This window comes from Aptenodytes patagonicus, chromosome Z (assembly GCF_965638725.1).
Source record: "Aptenodytes patagonicus chromosome Z, bAptPat1.pri.cur, whole genome shotgun sequence".
NCBI lineage: Eukaryota > Metazoa > Chordata > Aves > Sphenisciformes > Spheniscidae > Aptenodytes > Aptenodytes patagonicus.
This window is the reverse complement of record NC_134982.1, coordinates 18093066-18110955: the sequence shown is the minus strand read 5'-3', so window position 1 is coordinate 18110955 and position 17890 is coordinate 18093066. Positions and strand designations below refer to the sequence as shown.

General features: G+C 37.0%; 1 protein-coding gene across 2 annotated transcripts in view; it reads left to right on the top strand.

Moving 5' to 3' along the window:
• The window catches only part of HCN1 (hyperpolarization activated cyclic nucleotide gated potassium channel 1), a 215197-nt gene that overhangs the window by 100453 nt on the left and 96854 nt on the right, over positions 1–17890 (top strand). For both annotated transcript variants that reach the window (XM_076362698.1, XM_076362697.1), the window contains exon 3: positions 13150–13311. In XM_076362698.1, the coding sequence (XP_076218813.1) occupies positions 13150–13311 (162 nt within the window). The remainder of the gene's footprint in view (positions 1–13149; positions 13312–17890) is intronic.

The window sequence follows — 17890 nt, the reverse complement described above, 5'->3', positions numbered from 1 at the left end:
AAGAGAAAGTAAGGATACTATTTTCTTTAAAAAAATTACATGATACTGCTTAGCAATCTTTATTTTGTTTGAAATGTGAGCTATATATAGAAAGCAGAAAAGGAAAGCATCGGGAGGTTAGAGCTGTACAAAATAAGGGCTAGACAGAAACAGACTGATGGAGAAGGAAAGCAATAGATTGCAGCCTGTATTGTAGAGGAATCCACTCAAACAGCAACAAGAAAAATCTCCATCTTTTAACAGCAATGTAAAGGGAATGGAAGGTAATGCTATTAAATATCCCAAAGGAAATGTCCCAAAGTTTTCCTTCTGTTCAAGGAAGAATTAAAAAAAACAGGAGCACATGGGATAATTCAAAGAAGAGCAGCATGTGTGCTTCAAGTTCTTAGCCTCAAGTCTTGCTTCACTATGTGTCCTCTTCATTGGCTGCCAGTCGTTTGGCTGTCATATATGAGTTATGTTGTTGCTAAATAGCCAGTTTGATTGCAGCTGGACTATGGTATCGGCTTCGGTGTCAGCAGACAGAGAAAGCAGAAACAGGAGACTGGAAGTGGGGTCTAGCATATACTAAACCCACTCAGAAGCCAACAAGTGAATGTGATCTGTTCATAAGAAAATGTGAAACGAGAGATGTTTTTGCTTTGCACTGTTGACAAACATGAGTATTGCTCAGTGTTGCGCAGTATTGCAACCGTGAAGTGAACCGTAGTCTGTGATGTCAAGAAGAGGTAATGCTAGCCCCAGCCTGCACTGACTGCCCTGCTGTGAGAGTGCTTTTATTGTGCTTGTAACAGGTAGGGTCTGGAGATGAGAGTCAGACAGTAAAAGGCTGCATGAAGTGCTCTTGAGAACGGACAAAATTCTGTGACTTTTGCTTTTGTAAATAATAAGCTGAAAGAAAGCAATAAATTACTGAGCCTTCAGCAATGTGGTCTGAGAGTAGGATACTGCCCAAAAAAGCTCACTGCTGGTTGCTAAACCTGTAAGGTCCTTTGCAGAACACAGGATGGATTAGCTCTGTGGTGCAACGTGCAGTTGATTTTCTTTACATACATTTGCATCCATAGGAAAAGGCTGCAGGCAATCCCAAAAGCAAACCCCTGCCAGTAAATCAGTGCAAGATTGCAAGGAATGAGTGCACAGAAGATTGTTCCAAGTGCAGGATGGACTGAAATACTGCTTTGAAGGAGATCTGGCAATAGCATCTGGCTAGCAGAAATGCTGGTACACTAAATCAAAGTGCATGAGAGGACAGATGGTTTCCTGGGGCAAATAAGGAAGTATATTCTCCTCCACAACATGAATGGTCAATTGAGAGCATACACAGAAATAGCAGTAATTGTGCAAAAGGTGTTTGTTTGTATAGTGTTCAACAGCAGATCACTCAAGACTCAGTAGTCTCATAAAATTTGAATGCAATGATAAAATGTTGAGATCAAACCTCTGAAGATAGACCATAGATGATCACCTGGGGTTACTCCAAGAGCTGCAGTAGGGAACTAGAGCGAGGCTTTGCAAAGTGCAACCTAATGGATATTCTGTCCTTAGAAAATGGGGCAAAATAATCTACAGCAAAGTTTAAGTGATTTATAGACGAAGGGCAATTTGAAAACAAGACATGTTCATCAGATCAGCTAGAAAATGTAGAAAGCCACTGCTAAGACAGCCGAGAAAGTAAAGGCAGGGAGACAACTACAGATCTGTATCTGGAAAGGCTGGGCCATCACATTAGACCTTCAGCAAGAATAAACCTAATGTGGTGATTGCTAAGCTGGGGGCAACCTTCCCAGGAGAGACTGTGTGCCATGGCCCAGCAGAGACACTGAGCAAGGCTGGTTCAGTGGGCAGCTCGCTGTGCAAATATGCCAGGACAAGGAGCATGCAGGAGCACCTCTGTGCTCAGCGGTTTAGTGGCATGGAAAGCACTGACAAAATAAATGTAGGAGGGGGTGCGAGGCGAGAGGAAGGGTGTCATGTTGGGCTGGCCAGGGGTTTGGTGCACATCCTGCACTTCTCTTACTGGCTTGCTAGAAAAAGTGCAAGAATGATACAAAAGAAAGTAAAAAAATAGGGGGTGGGGGTGTAGGAATGTTACTATATTTTACTGTTGTGTTTCAGTGGTGCTTTCTGACTGACTAGACTTTCCACATCTTCGTGTAGTTTATGATTTGCTGTTGATGAGTTTTAGTAAATAATTATTTCAGTTGTATTATGCACATTTTAGTGTATGTTTCAAATTCATAGGCTGACATGTTGTGTCATTTATAAAGTAATATGTCTTGTTCCATTATTCATATGGTAAACTACAGCTAGGCATTGTGTTTAACGAGGTACTAGTTAAAAAAAAATAAATTACTAAATGTAAACTCTTCTTGGAGAGACTATAGTACTGTGAGAGGTACCATGGTTTTACACGAGGCTTGCTGTGCACTAACAGATTTTTTCTTCAAAATACTTTAACGTAGTAAAATAACCATGTTAAAATATAATTAATTACTTAATTAGTTAATATTAATTTATTTGCTAAAAAAATAATGGGAAAAAATCAGTCCAGGCACAACGTCCCCTTATCAGCTCTTCATCATTATAACTGATAGCATTAAAACACAAAGTCTAAGTTGATTGTGTATTGCACACTGAAAAAATTTTACCCATCAGAAGCAAGTATCATTTCAAATAATAGTTTGGAAATAGGCAAAAATCAAAGAACCCAAATAGGACCATGAAAGAACACTTCTTTCTTCTTACTGTAGTTCCTCTTTTCTGATATTACTTGTATGTCTTTTTTGTCTTTTTTTTGTTCAATCTCTCACTTTTTCATAGACTATCCTTAGAGATCTGTAGAGCCTTTTGAGTATTCAGAACTGTGTGCGAATTATGTTTGTGGGTATGCAAGTATTTACTCACTTTTCGTAATAATGATAGTCATGTATTTACCAAATGTTGAACATTGGTAAATGTTTTTTTCTATACAAAAATAGAATAATTTAACAGCTGAAATTTCTGCTCACGGTAGTTTTATGTACTAAACCAAGTAAACATAATATTTTACGAGAGAAGGTATTGTATGCAAATCTCCAAAGTAATTTCTTTAAACTGGTAATATTTTTCTGACTACATGAAGATTTATCTAGGCAACTACATTTATCAGGCAACTGAGTTCTTAATTTCTGCTGGCAATTTTTGAGGCAAATTATTAAGACTGCGATTCTGTTGTGTTCTTTTTACCTGCCCAGACATCAGTTCTTTTTTGGTATTTAACTTGTAAAACCCCAAAAGAGGTCCTCTATGTGGTTTTGAGTGACAGTAATTTATTAACTGTAGACTTCATTTACACTTTCCAGAAAAAAGTTTTCTATAATGCAGTTCAATTAGCCATATAATTTTAAAAGTCATTTGTCAATATCATGAAACATTGACTTAGACCTCAAATCATTGATATGTAATTAGCATAAAAATTTATTCACATATATACTTCTAGTTGTAATTTCTTTGATTTTTATGTGTGTGTGTGTGATTATGATATATGAGTGACTTCATCATATTTGCTATTACCAAGATTTTCAAAGGAATGAATTGATTTTCTGTGTTTTGGGCTTTAAGCATCCAGCTGATGAAGAGTTATGACTTTCACACAGTATTGTGCACTAACCATCTGCCTTGACTTGTACTGACAGTCTTGGTTTTTTAATAAGGATTGGTCTATGAACTCTTCTTTTAGATTACTATAAAAAGTGAAAGTTATTCTAATACAGTATAGAATTTTACATATTTTATTCATAGCTTATATTTAATCTTAACAACCCCAATATATAAACATTAAAATGTAACAATTGTGCCTCATAAAACAACATTTTGGAGCTTTTTAAAATGAAGGTATCACATGCTATTAAAAGAAAGCATTGTGAATTGATTTGGTCTCAGAACTTTTCTTCCACAAGAAGTTTAACATAATGACTTTCATTTTCAATTCCTTGCCCATTATTTCCATGTTTGGAAGATTAACCTCAACACCTTCAGTAAGACACCAACTTAAATTCCCCAGGAGAAATATTCCTCATTATTTCAGTTGTTTGCTATTAGATCATTATGTAGCTGTATTATAATTAGGACAATTAGTTTGAAGCTCAGATATGCAGCAGCGTGATTTTGGGGGTAGGCATCATGTAAAAAGAACTGGTAATTTAATAACATTAATGAACCATCCCCTTAAATCTCAGACTGATTCTTTTGGGGGTTTAGGATGATGCAAGAGAAACCTTTCTTTTCCTTTTATTCACACACCTTCATTTGCCTCCCAAGCCTGGTTCTAGCTGAGACAAGAGAAGCTCCTTGAAGTATTTGCAGCCTGTCATGACATACAGATCTAGTGAAAACAAAAAACACCGAAAGAATTGTTTTACAGAAACAATAGTTTCAGCTACAATTTTTGTAAACATGCAAACTTTCAAGTTTCTGTGTACATCCAATCTTCTGGTGCTTCTACTATCAGAAAGTGTTTGATTTCATTTCATATTCACAGAGTTTGGAAGTTAAAACATGACTACTTTAAAAAAAAAAAAGAATGAAGTTTAGGAAAATACTGAGGTTGAAAGAGGTTGGTTACACGTGTCCCATTTGTACAGTTGATTGTAAAAATATATTATTCTGAGGTATGCCGTTACTTTGTATGTATTTATAAGTACTTCCTGCAGTGTATCCGCTTTGTGTTTATTCACTTTTATTGAATTTCGCTGTTGAATCTGGGAGTCCGGATCGTGTCCTGCCTGTTTCAATGGCAGGTGCAGCCAGGGCACTGCCCTGCTCCTTTCTTTTAAATACGTGGCTCAGAGGAAAAGACCTAGCATGCCGGGGGTAGAGTGTGATTATCTCCAAAGTTATGCTTTAAAAATGGAAATCAAAAGGGTTCAGGGTTTGTGAGACTTGAGTGATCAGTAATGTCGTAAAACAATTTTGTCAGACATGGCACTTTTTGTGAAGACTTTGGTACTTCTAAGGTTCTCCCTAAGTTGTCTCAGCATTTTTGACACATTTTATGGTAGATTTCTTTATAAATATATGTCTGGTATTTATTGTTTTATTTCACATTCATTGAGGATGAAAACTGCTTATATAAGTATATTAAAACTGGGGAACATAGGCTTCAGAAGCTGATATTAATTCCTAAAAATGCAGTCAGGTATCTGACTTTATGCCCTTATATTTGAAACATAGGCAGTGATATTTTTTAGGATTCACGTTGCTCGCTCTGCTGCCCTTTTCAGCGCTGTGGGAGTCCCTGCCTTGGCCTTTCTGTGGGCAGATGAGTGACGGTGAATAACTTAACTTCTTTTCTCTCGTTGCCGCCAGAGTACATCTGTACGTTAGTATGAGAAACAGTTCCTCTTGCTCAGCTAGTAAGAAAAATCATAAATAATATTTCGGGCCATTTAGAGATTGGCTGTATTTTCAAGCTGCCTTCTTTGTAAGATACAAATAATTATAAAAGATAATAAATGAAATGTTCCTTCTAGCTCAGCTCCACCCACAGAGGTCTCCAGCTTGAGTTCAGCGATGCCATCAGTTGAGATACTTGTCCCATCAAGAAGCTTGAGCTGAACGTCAGGCGATGCTGATGCTTGAAGTAATGCTGAAATGGAAACAGAGCTATACTTCAAGCTGACAAAATTCTCAATCTCTGTGCTCATGTACAGTTCAAGTATTTTTTGCCATACGGTCACTCTCAGTTTGGTACTATGATTTAAGGAGAAGAGCTTCAGATAAATTTTGTCACAGAGGCAGGCTGTTAGTATGGCATGTTTGTGTCTTTCTGACAGCTGTGAACTGTTTTTTGTTTGTTTTTACTTTGCTTCAGTTAATGAAGATAAAAGCTTAGTCTAATAAGGCACTTTCTGTCATCAAAATAAGTGAAGAATGAGACCTCGACCTCTGTAAAAACACAATGAAAATTAGCACTATATTTTTTATTTCACGATCCTGAGGTTTGTCATTCTTGGCTTGTTTTCTTCATCGTAGAACTAAAGTGACTGCTCCTCTATTTAGATGTCAAGACAGGTTGCACACATTAATCACAACAGGATAATAAAAACACACGTTTTGGCAGTGAAGTCATGCCCTCTGTGTGAGAGGTAATATATTAGTATGGCATTGGCCAATTTACAGTAGAAAATACATATTGTAGGATTTATATAGAGTAAATAGATTTTGCTTCCTGGTTATATGTGGCCTTTCCAAGGCTTGCCTAAATCTTCCTTCAGCAAAGTAGTTTTGTTAATGCTTTCAGGTTTAACCTGGATGTAGCTCACTATCACATTTATATGTTGTTGTGCTTGTTCCTTTTGCTCCACAGAAGCTGGCTTCCATTTGTACATGGCTTGAATTGGAATAAATGTGACTTCTATTATAAAACCTAATGTCAGATTGACTCCATCTAGAAAATAACAATTTTTAAAGGTCACATAAAATAGGCCATTCACAGTTCTTTCTTCCAGATAAGTTTGATTAAAAATAGTTTGTTCTGTTTATTAAATCACTGGTGTTTTCCCTTCAGGGCCAACTAAAGCAGAAGCAGATCTTTGCGTTTGTCATCAGCTTAAGGTCACAAATACAACTGGATTAAATAGTGTTATATACCTTTCCCCACTACTGAATTATCAATGATGAATTATTTATCATAAAATTAAGCACACACATCAGGAGTCAGCTGAGTGTAAAATGTTATCCTGAGGGCATAGCCAGGCATTTCAATCAATGCCCATTTACATCTACTTGTCCAGATGTATTTCCAGTGTAGAGTGTAGTAACCTGCAGCTCCCGAAGAAATTGGCTTTGGTAGGAGTTGGATCAGACCCATAGTACCCCAAGTGATATTTACAAAGAATGTCTTTTGAAATCAGTTTGTAGAATATCAAACGGCTAAACAAAAAGCCATGATTGCCTTTCATTGTTTAAAGTAGACTGAGAGACGGATGCTCAAAAAGAGGCATTGTGCTCTCCTCCCCCTTTTATATTATTTTATTTCCTGGGGAGCTTTGTTAGAATGACTATCTTAAAAGTGAACAATTAGCTCAGGTAGGAAAATTTTTTATATTTTATATTTATGTTTTTGCCTAGTTGGTGCTCTGAGGGATAAACCTAATAATTCTGGACTGACCCAGAGATTGAACCAGAGGCCCCTTGTCATTTTTGTAACTGTTATTTTGCCCTGCAGTCTAGCCTGAAGTTCCAGTGTTGCCCTTGGTACAGCTTTCAGCGTGCTTTCCAGAGCCTCCATGCACGTGTGCAGCTCTTTCTGTCTCACCACTGTGGCTATTTAATATTCCAGACTCTACACAGATCGCTTAGTATGAATGTCATTTCATATTGCTCGAGGCATGATGCAAATCCTAATTTGAAGATTAAACGCAAGCTAGCTTTGTGATACTGAGCACCTTTAGTTACTTCTGAAGGGTGGAAAAGAAGAGGAGTCTGGATGAACTCAGTGATGTGAGATTTGAATAAATTTTCTAGGAAGTCCTAAGACTGACTTTTTCTTTTCTTTTTTAATCAGAATTAAATTCTGATAATTTATATAAATCAATTTTTATGTAAACTGAACCTAAAAATCAAAGTGAACTAAAAACCACAGCTGAACAAATATTACATGCCAATTGTCAGAAGGCAGAAGAGGTAACCTATGCATTCCACGACAGCAGTTCAACCGATTTTTTTGTTCGTTTAGTTAAACTATAAGTGCGCTATTAACTTAATATGACAGCCCTCAAATACTGTTAAGCAAGTGGGTTGGTAAGACTGGAACAGTTCTTCTGTCTCAGGCTCAGAAATCAGAGTTAGCAGGACCAATTTAAAGTATACGCTTCATTATAAATGTGAGGGAAGGAATAGTCTGTTTCCTGCTTCACATGTGGGAATAAAAAGAGTCATTAATAAAGTGTGAGTAAAAACTGAGATAAAACATGTGAACTCTGACTCCTCAGCAATTTCTTATTCTCTGTGAGCAATGTTTTGCCAAAATATTAGAGACTGTTAATCTGTGGTTACATTTCAGCCATTGTCAGAGGCATTGTCAGCTCTTTAGGCAAAAATTCAAGGTTTCCAGGGTATAGAGAAAAGGTTATGAAAATAGTATAGGAAGAAATTATGAGTTCTCAGAAGTGAGTTCATAAACTAAATTTATTATTAAACATGATTTTGAAGTATATGGAAACTATGAAAAATGACAGTATTATAACCACCCCTCCCCAAACAAACATGATAATAATAAAAAGTATCATGTGTAATTGAAATGAAACTGAGTACTAAGCAAAAAGGAGAGATATCTATTAAATCTTTCCTATTATGTGAAATAAAAATGTGGAAAGAGTTAGTTCTCAAGGGAATTTTAATGTTTTCTCCGCTGCAGTAATCTCATGTCACTCTAGTAATTCTTTTGAAATGTGTTGTCCAAAATTTGCATCTCTTGCTGGTTAAGCTGAATATTTAGGTATGAAATTAGGAGTCTAAATAAAGTGGCCAGATTTTCAAATGTGTTTTACAGCTGCAGTTCCTGCTTCTGTGCATGGCATTTGTGGATGGTAAGTGTTTAATGATATCCAGGTTATTTATATTTAACTACCTGAGTAACAGGTTTAGGAGCCTAACTTTAGTTGCATGCGTTTGAATTATTTTTGTTATGAATATTATCTTGAGAAGACATCCATTCAAACAAAGAGATTTGACCACACATCTGTACTGCAAAATCATGGTAAATCGATTTGTGGTCTTCCTATATTTCTTCCTATCCCACTGGCGGACTGGCTGACAGGCAAGCCACCATCTGCTGAAATGAGTGGCATTAGCTTTCTATCCTCCAGTTCTTCTCTTAACAAACTACACTTCACACATCTCCTAGGAGGTTTAATAAGATTTAGTTCATTAATACAGGAACTGTACTTTGTGATTACAAAAAGAAAATGCTATAAAAATATGACTTCTTTTACTGCTTTTGTTTCAATGTATCACAATCAGTTCCCGAATGGAAAAACATAAAATATTAAACATGCAACATATGACTTCAGTCCACAGGGTAGTTTGGCTATTAGTTTTAAAAAAATAACACCCCCCCCTTCCAAATGTAAATATGTCGATACAGTACCATGAACAAGTATTACTGTTCACTTACGATGTCTGTTTTGGGTATTTAAATGTTTTTTTCCAACCAAGCACACATTTCCATGATAAGTTCCTTTTAGGAGAAAAAAACTCAGCTTTTATTTACTGGAGAGAGAATATGCAGAGAAGTTTAAAAGGTTTTTTCAATATTTGCTTAAGATTTTTCTTATGAAGTTATTTTCTTTAATACAGAGTTACCAGAGTTATGAGAATAGGCTACACAAATATTAGACTATATAAGCAAAAGATGAGTGATAAAAGTATGGTATGGTTAAAATGCTGATACAATGTTACCATGTTAAGCAATCGAGATAATGTCCAGAAAATGTTCATGCATTTTTAATAATACTGACCCTGAATGCTAAACTGCACAGGGGTTATTTCTGGAGTGAATGGTTTCAGAAATGGTGGAAGGCTGCAGTGTCGTATACAGACTGTTGCAATCATTTCCTTTGCTGGATTTGGTTTCACATAAAATTTTCAACATGTTACTGTTCTTGCAGTATGTGAGCATTTCTGCAGAGGCACACTATTAATGAAGAGACTTTGAAGAAAAACAATAGTTACACAGTCATATCCCTGTGACAAGATAGAATAGACCTTGCAGGGCCCAAAGCCAACGGCAGACCTCTTTGCCTCAGCAAGGCCCTTTAGTTTGAACTCACTGCTCCAGCTGTTTGGTTTGAATTTTAGTCTCCCTTTGTAATATCTCTTTGTGTGTCCTGGTTGTGCTGGCTTGTTTGGGAAGCCTTACTGAGCCATCGCACAGTCTCATGGGGTAGGCAGGGAGCGATACATCCATAAGAGCTAGGCAAGATCTCGGAAATGCTGAAATAAATACCTTGGCAAATCTATCCACCCACTTTTTTTTTTTTGCAGTGCACATTACCCAATTATACAGTTTTCAAATTTGAAATGAAGATGTACCAGCACAAAATGCTCCAAAATCCTGGAAATTCTATATCAAGATATGAGCTTTGCAGACCCTCTCTGTAATATGAATTGATGCCCAAAATGGGCTCCATCCAAGTGAAAGAGCCATAGAATTATTATTTTTATGCAGCTATAATCACAGGATACATGCACAATCTGTCATGCTGCCTAAGCCCATAGTTGCAGAGGCAGGATAAGGGTTCAGGAGCCTTGGGTATATGCAATTGCTGTTTTTTGGACTCTCGAGAGTTTTGGAGAACCAGATCTTCCCCTGTTTATCACATACACCTAGGTGCATGTTTTCAGAAAAGTTCTCTTTCTAAGTATAGAAATGAAGATGTTAGCACTCAGTTTGCCTCTGATTGTCATATTTGTGATCCATTTAAAAAAAAACCACTCAGTATCCAATACACTGAATTATTCTGAAAATCTCATCCCTTACAGTAAAGCCTAATGGGAAGCTTGAGGTAGCGTGAAAACAGTGTGGGTGAGAACTTTGATTTTTGTGCAACCACAGTGTAGAGATGTGATAACTTGCTGTCCTGGTTTCGGCAGGGATAGAGTTAATTTCCTTTCTAGTAGCTGGTACAGTGTTTTGGATTTAGGATGAGAACAAAGTTGATAACACACCGGTGTTTTAGTTGTTGCTAGGTAATGCTTACACTAGCCAAGGACTTTTCAGCTTCCCATGCTCTACTGACTGAGGAGGCTGGAGGTGCACAAGAAGCTGGGAGGGGGCACAGCCAAACTGGCCAAAGGGACATTCCATACCATGTGACGTCATGCTCAGTACATAAACTGGGAAAAGCTGGCCGGGGGGGCCGCTGCTCGGGGACTGGCTGGGCATCGGTCAGCGGGTGGTGAGCAATTGTGCTGTGCATCACTTGTTTTGTGTATTATTATTATTATTATCATATTATTATTATCATTTTATTTCAATTATTAAACTGTTTTTATCTCAACCCACGAGTCTTTCTAACTTGTGCTCTTCCAATTCTCTCCCCCATCCCACCGGGTGGGGGGGAGTGAGCGAGCGGCTGCGTGGTGCTTAATTGCTGACTGAGATTAAACCACGACACTTGCTTTGCTGGAGCAATAGAAAATTGCTGGGGAAGTTGTGATCTCTGTGTAAAGTATGTATTGTTTCTGTCTAATCTTCTGCACTTTTTCAGACAAATACTCTAAGGAAAATCCTGCTTTCTCTGACAAAACTTCTGCAACTTTTCATGTGATCAGGAATTTATCTGCACTTTGTGGTTGTAGTATAATAACCACGTGGATAAAGTGTAACCTGAATGAGTGTTAGTGTTCCAGAACAGTAGTAATCCTTGCTATTTTTTCCAGTTCTTTAAAATAAAATTATTTCATTTCACACAGCTACTCTCTCAGTTCATATCATGTTACTGAAACTGAAATAGCTGTAATGTAAATACATTTCTTAACAAGACAAATGTGTAATGGTGACATTTTTCTGTTTATTTCCATTTACAGTATCTCCTAAAAATCAGTGTCATCTCCTCAATGTTGACAGGAGCTAGATGGCATTTGGATAAGACATGACATTTTGAATAATGTTACAAGCATCTGTTTCCAATGTCTATCAAACTGGAATTTGGAATATGTTCTCTTAAAATGCCCTAGATTGAAAAAATGTTTTGCACATAAAGTTAATGTCTGAGGTATGTTTCTACTGTGCAGGTTTTGCATTTTGGGACTCAAAACATACACCATCATTTTCAAACAAGGACAAACTCCCACTAACAGAAAATGATGTTGAAAGACACTGTAACACGCTCTCCATATTTGCACTTGCACTCATATACAGTGTGGGTACTTAATGTCTGCTTTTAGTTTACATATGTAAAAGTTGGGATACAAACATTCCCTCTTTCATACGTGAATTATTTTCTATACAAATGCAAAATGTCATGTGCCAATATGGCTGTATACCTCTAGCAATCTGATGTTTTCAGTGCTAAAACCTCTTATTTCTATGTCTATCTGTACAATTAAATAATATTTTCTACTTAAAATTCCATGAAATACCAACTGGACATTCTTGATCTTCTAAATGGACCTCCTGCATAGTTATAATTATGCGTATTAAAATGTAACATATTTATCTTGAGTTGACTGAATTGTGTAATAAGTAAAGAATATGTCTGTATTTGTAGTTTGGAAATGCTTTAAAACCAATATGGCAGAAAAGTTCTAAATACAGTGTTTTTCTCCATACTATTTGGCAGGTGACTGTTCATGCTAATTCTGTCCAACAAATTTGCCCATGACAAACCTGAAAATGTCTATGTTGTTTTTAAAAGTATATGTGTGATTTGCTCTAAGAAACTTTTCAGATGCAAACAGTTTTTGTCTAAGAACGGAGGAATATATTGAAATCCAAATGATTATATTAGTTTTACATAAACTTAGCTACTACAGATGTAGTAGCCACAGGATTCTCAGTATTTTAGGAAAACTGCTGATGATTAAGAGTGATGAACTACCTTTTTGTCATTTTGCTTGGTGAAGTGGTATGTGCAAATTGGATTAATAGTATAGAAATAGAAGTCCAAAAATATGTAAAATTACTTATATTGTTTCTTCACTCAGATTTTGGTGCTTTTACGAAGGTAAGAAATGCGAAGGTGAATCTTTTCTGAACGGGTCATTGAATTTGTATCTCCCACAACTTTGTGAGTATTTAGACACCAAATTCACAGGCAAGTAATGGTCTCACTACCTTTGCCAGGTTTTTTAAATTTGTGAGACTTGCTTCAATTGAAAAGAGTTGTAGGCTTTAAGAAAACACTTTAGTTGGTGACTTCTTATCCAAAATATGCCTTCTTCAGCAGCTTACACAACATGGGAGTGCATCCAAGAATCAGGTGTGTCAGCACAGCTCTCTGCCCAAATTAGTGTGCCCAAATTAATGGTCCTTGCTGAGAAATCTCAGTTTTTTTAGAAGTTCAGGATGATAATTCTTTGCCTTTAACTTGCCCGATGAGAAGTAAATGATTTGCATTTCTGATTTGCATCACGTACATCACCTGTAACTTTTGCCCACAGATTTTCCACATGACGTATGATCTGGCCAGTGCTGTGGTGAGAATCTTTAATCTGATCGGAATGATGCTGCTGCTGTGCCACTGGGATGGTTGTCTGCAGTTTTTAGTACCATTACTCCAGGATTTCCCACCAGATTGCTGGGTGTCCCTAAACGGTATGGTTGTAAGTATTGTTCATTTTTCATTGTGCTTTCTAAACATTATTTTTCTAAACAGTTAGCTTCAGACTTAAGTGTAAAAATACATGCCTAGTAATACACTGCCCTGCAATTTATTCAAGGTTACTTTTGGGTTTTGTTGGCTGGCTTGCTAATGAACTAAAGTTTGTTTTGTAGCCCTCATCACCAGTAAAATGATACTGACTCATTGTCAGTAAATGAGCCAGAAAATACTTTCAGTTTTAAGGTCATTTTAATTTATTAACCCTCGTTCCCTCAAAAAAGCCACCAAAAGAAATTTGGAAACACTGAGTCCACCAGTGCTTTCAATTTAGGCTGTGGTTTCAGAATGCTCCTGAAGGTATATTATTGGTGTTTGTCTCATCTAACGTTGTCCTCAGTTTGTTTTGTAAATAAATTTTGGGTCATCTCATGATCCCTTTACCAAGTTGTTCCCAACTTAACAGTCGACATGAGTTTTTTCTAAGTAAAATATGAGAAATAGATTTACTTCTATGATAGTTTTCTGTGTGTGAACAGACTGTTCAAGAATGGAAGGTGGCTGTGCCTTATTTATAAGGAAGGGTAATGATGTTCTGCTTGGTTGACATGTGCCTTAAAGATCAATGGCTGTGAAGAATTAAGTAGTTTTTATCAAGTCAGATAATGAGGAAATACACAGAACATTTTCATAGGAAATACACTGAAAAAGTTGTTGAAATGTGCCTATACCAAAAAGAAAAAGCCCCAAGCAACTATATCATTGGCCATCTGAAAACATGTGTCTCTCCCATATTTACAATTTCAGAATCCATAAAACAGCGCCTTTACTGTAGATGGGCCTCTTGCTTAGTCCCACGTATTTCTGTTGTAGAAACATAACAGTATTTGTTCCTTTAGGAACATAATACTGCACATTACTGTGGAAGCTCGTTGACTAAGATTGTCAGTCATACAGACAAGTATTTGCAGTCATCAAGCAACATCTTTAGTGATAAGCAGCGTGTTTGCTCATACCTCATTGTGCAGCTTTCCTAAAAAAAATAGTAACATATCTTCAAAAATGGGATTGCTACAATAAATGTAGGTCACCAGGATGCTGACTGGCACATCTTTGCATTCTGCTGCATTCTGGGTTCTGCTTTGTAACATACTCCATTCACATTTAGAAAGGGTACATTTTCTACCAGCTTGTTAAAGATCTGGATGAAAACCATGCTAGCGAGTGAAAGGAAGCCCTGGATTACACTTAATTGGAGTATTTAACTTTTAGAGAACACTAAACTATTAAATTCTCTCTCTTCTATAAGAAGAGCTACATTTAATCTAAGAAGGCTGTGCGCACTGTGCACATGCTCAGGGAGACCCTTCTTTCTGCCTGCCCACACTCAGGTTTTTTTACAGAAACAATACTCTATCCTTACTGGCCACATACTCTTGGAAAGATCCTTTTTGAAAGTTGCACTTTTTTTTTTTTTTTTTTTTTTTTGGTCTGGCAACTGACACTGTTGCTGTTAATGAACATTGTGGGGAGATCTGAAAATTGAGCAAGATTATGTTCACAGCATAGGCAGTCTTTTAGTCCTATGGCAAGAGAAAGAGTTGTGGACTGCCAGCCTGGAATCAGGAGCAGATCTAAAGCCACTGTTGGGGGAAACAACTAGACCTTTCTTCTGATCCCATCATGATATTACGAGACATTTCCTGATTGCAGGAAATAAACTTGAAATACAAGTTCTTAGAAAGGCAAAATTGCCCCCCTTAGAATTTCAATCTTTTTTTGAGTAGGGGAGGGTTTGTGTGAGCATTTCCTGGGTTTCACACTGTGACTCCAATGTACATTCCTCAAAATGACATTGTTGCAAGGGCTAACCTCAGGCTAATACACCAATTTTGCTTTGACATAAAATTTTAACACTTATTCATGGTGATCATTGGCTTGAAGACTTATTCAAGCCAATGTGTGTCAGCCAGAAAAAGTTAGTTTTCTAATATGCAAGTCAGTTGGAAGCCAGAGCATTTGCAGATAACCTGATGCTAAAGGAAGTAAGGATGCCAGAGGATGACATGCTGTCTCCTCAATTGACACAGCCTGGCGTACTCTTCCAGCCCATAGTTCCCTTCTGTCTTGCACATTAGTTGCTTCAGGCTGCAGAGTGCAAGAACTTCTTCTAAAAGCCTTCTGCTGAAAGCTGTTTCTTCTGTACGAGCTGATATGCAAAAGTATTCAAATTCCACAGGCATGCTCACGGTTTTACTTTATAAATACTGTTAAGAAAAATAACATAGGTTAAATTTAATGTCACAAAGGAATAGGATAATGAAACCAAGCTGCATTTTGCTTACTGCATCTCTGAACAATGTGACTGAATGCAATTAAAGCAAAAGAAATCGGTTGGATTTTCGTCTTTGAAAGGATGATAAATATGTCATAGTGCATCATGAAGTAGACTATGAAATGGAAAGCCTTCTCTGTAAAGGGGAATAAGATCACCACTGGTTAATACTGCACCAACCTACAGCCTAAGTAGTTCAACAAAAATGTTCAGATCACTTTGGGATGTTATCTTCAATAATAATAATAATGAACCCATATTGTATCTGTACTCTCAGATTGGCCTTCTTGGCCAGTTCCTAACATTGGCCTTCATGTTGCTATGACATGAAAGCCAGAGCTGTCATCTTCCTTTAATTTTTCTAAATGTGATCCCACTTGCCCGCTTCTGTATCTTTACTGCCATTTGATTGCACTGACTTTATTAATGCTGAGTTACTATTGACAGGCCGGATCTTGTGCTCTTCCAGAATATCAATGCACTTCTCCTTAAGAAAACCAGTAAATGTAATATAAAAGTAAGCAGCAGATGTTTCTTCCGCTCACCTTAAGTCATGTTCCAACCAATCCATTACAGACAAAAAACCAATTACTTCTGTGAGGGTATATGGCTCTCTGATGCCGTTCCTAGTTTTTTTTAACACTAGGATTGTGAGTTTCATTCCTAAAAAAGGTCTTTTCTGAAGGAGTTTCACAGACTTTCCTAATGATGCTGCCTAATTTCTCCTTGGCTCAGAAAGCCTATTATCTGCAGCTCCTTGTGTGATTTATCCTCAGCTTTCTGATCTGCATTGCTTCAGACTAGTGTACTTCCATAATGACTCATAGACCAAACATCTTTATCATATCTCAGAGTTTAAGCCAATAGTTCTTTAGAAAATTAGGAGTAAAACTTGCAGCTGAAACCAAGGGAGGCACAAGAACAGAAAAGCACAATGATGCTCTCCTACAGTCAGTCTGTGCAAACCAGGATTCTGCATTTTGCATTTGGTTTCAACTGCAGTGAATTATGAAAACACAGCGTGTAGGTCCCAACTGATGAACAGTTATAGCGAGGTCTTATATGGGACAGAGTTTCTAGGCAAGTAGAGATGAGAGATGACATTTTTGCCACTGATGCCATCTGGCCATCTAAGCATGACTGTCTGTAATAAAGCATCCCTTGCAGCAGATGATTAGTTTTTGTTGTATTGGAGGTTTGCTCTGGCTTTTCATATCACCTATGGCAAAGACTCAAAGGCATGTTAGTCCTTGAAGTAACAGTATCTGAAGATCCCTAACCTATATTTTCCTTTCTATATTTGCAATAATTGGTTGTAGGGTTAGGAAAACATATGGTCCTTTAAACAGGGTATTTAGCTGACATTTCCAAATTTTTCACATATATTGTTCCCTTAGTGAGATAAAAATCTAGCAGAGAAGTATAGAATTTAACTTGAAGGCTGGGGTTTTTAAAAGCCAGAAGGGGTTGTAAAGCTTTTGGAAAGGGCTTGCTTTGCTGGCATTTCTCATGGCAGTCAGCCGATGTTTGCTCAGCAAGAACCCTTCAGTTATTCTGGTTTCTTTGTTTTGGCTTTTCCTTACTGTCCTTGCAGTTGGATTGTTTGTAACTCTTGGGGGGTTTTAGGTTTTGGATTTGGTGATGTGGGATTTTGCATTGTATTAACTCCCCTTTGTGTCACATCATTTCCTCAGGGCCAAGGGAAATCAGACTTTAGACTTCAGATCTTCATCTCTGACAGTATCAGCATTGCTAGGAAAAGAATTTGGGTATTTCTGCTGTAGAGTCTGAAAGTCCCTCTCATTATAAAATGAATGACTTAAATGAATACTTGATAGGCAAATTCAGAAATGCAGGAGGTGGTGAGGATTTGTAACACTCTAAGAACTATGCTAACATATATATAATATGCACAGAAACTATTTAGTAATAGCACACGGAACTTTAATTCTCAACATATCTTAGTAATGAACACCATTTTCCATTACACAATCACATGTTTTTTTTCAATAAGATCTCTGCTTTACTCAATGGAGCTCAAGGAATGCATTATAATCATTTGATGTGTTATTCAGCATTGGGTTTTCTCCTTTTTGATAATGTATCAGCTTAGCACCTTCTTCCCTATAGTTGGCTATTAGGGCAGCTAATTTTCTCATGAGATTTTTCTGCATTTGGTCATTATGTGATAATCATTATTTAGAGCTTCACAAATGTTTTTGAGTACCTTTTTATTATATGGCAAGGT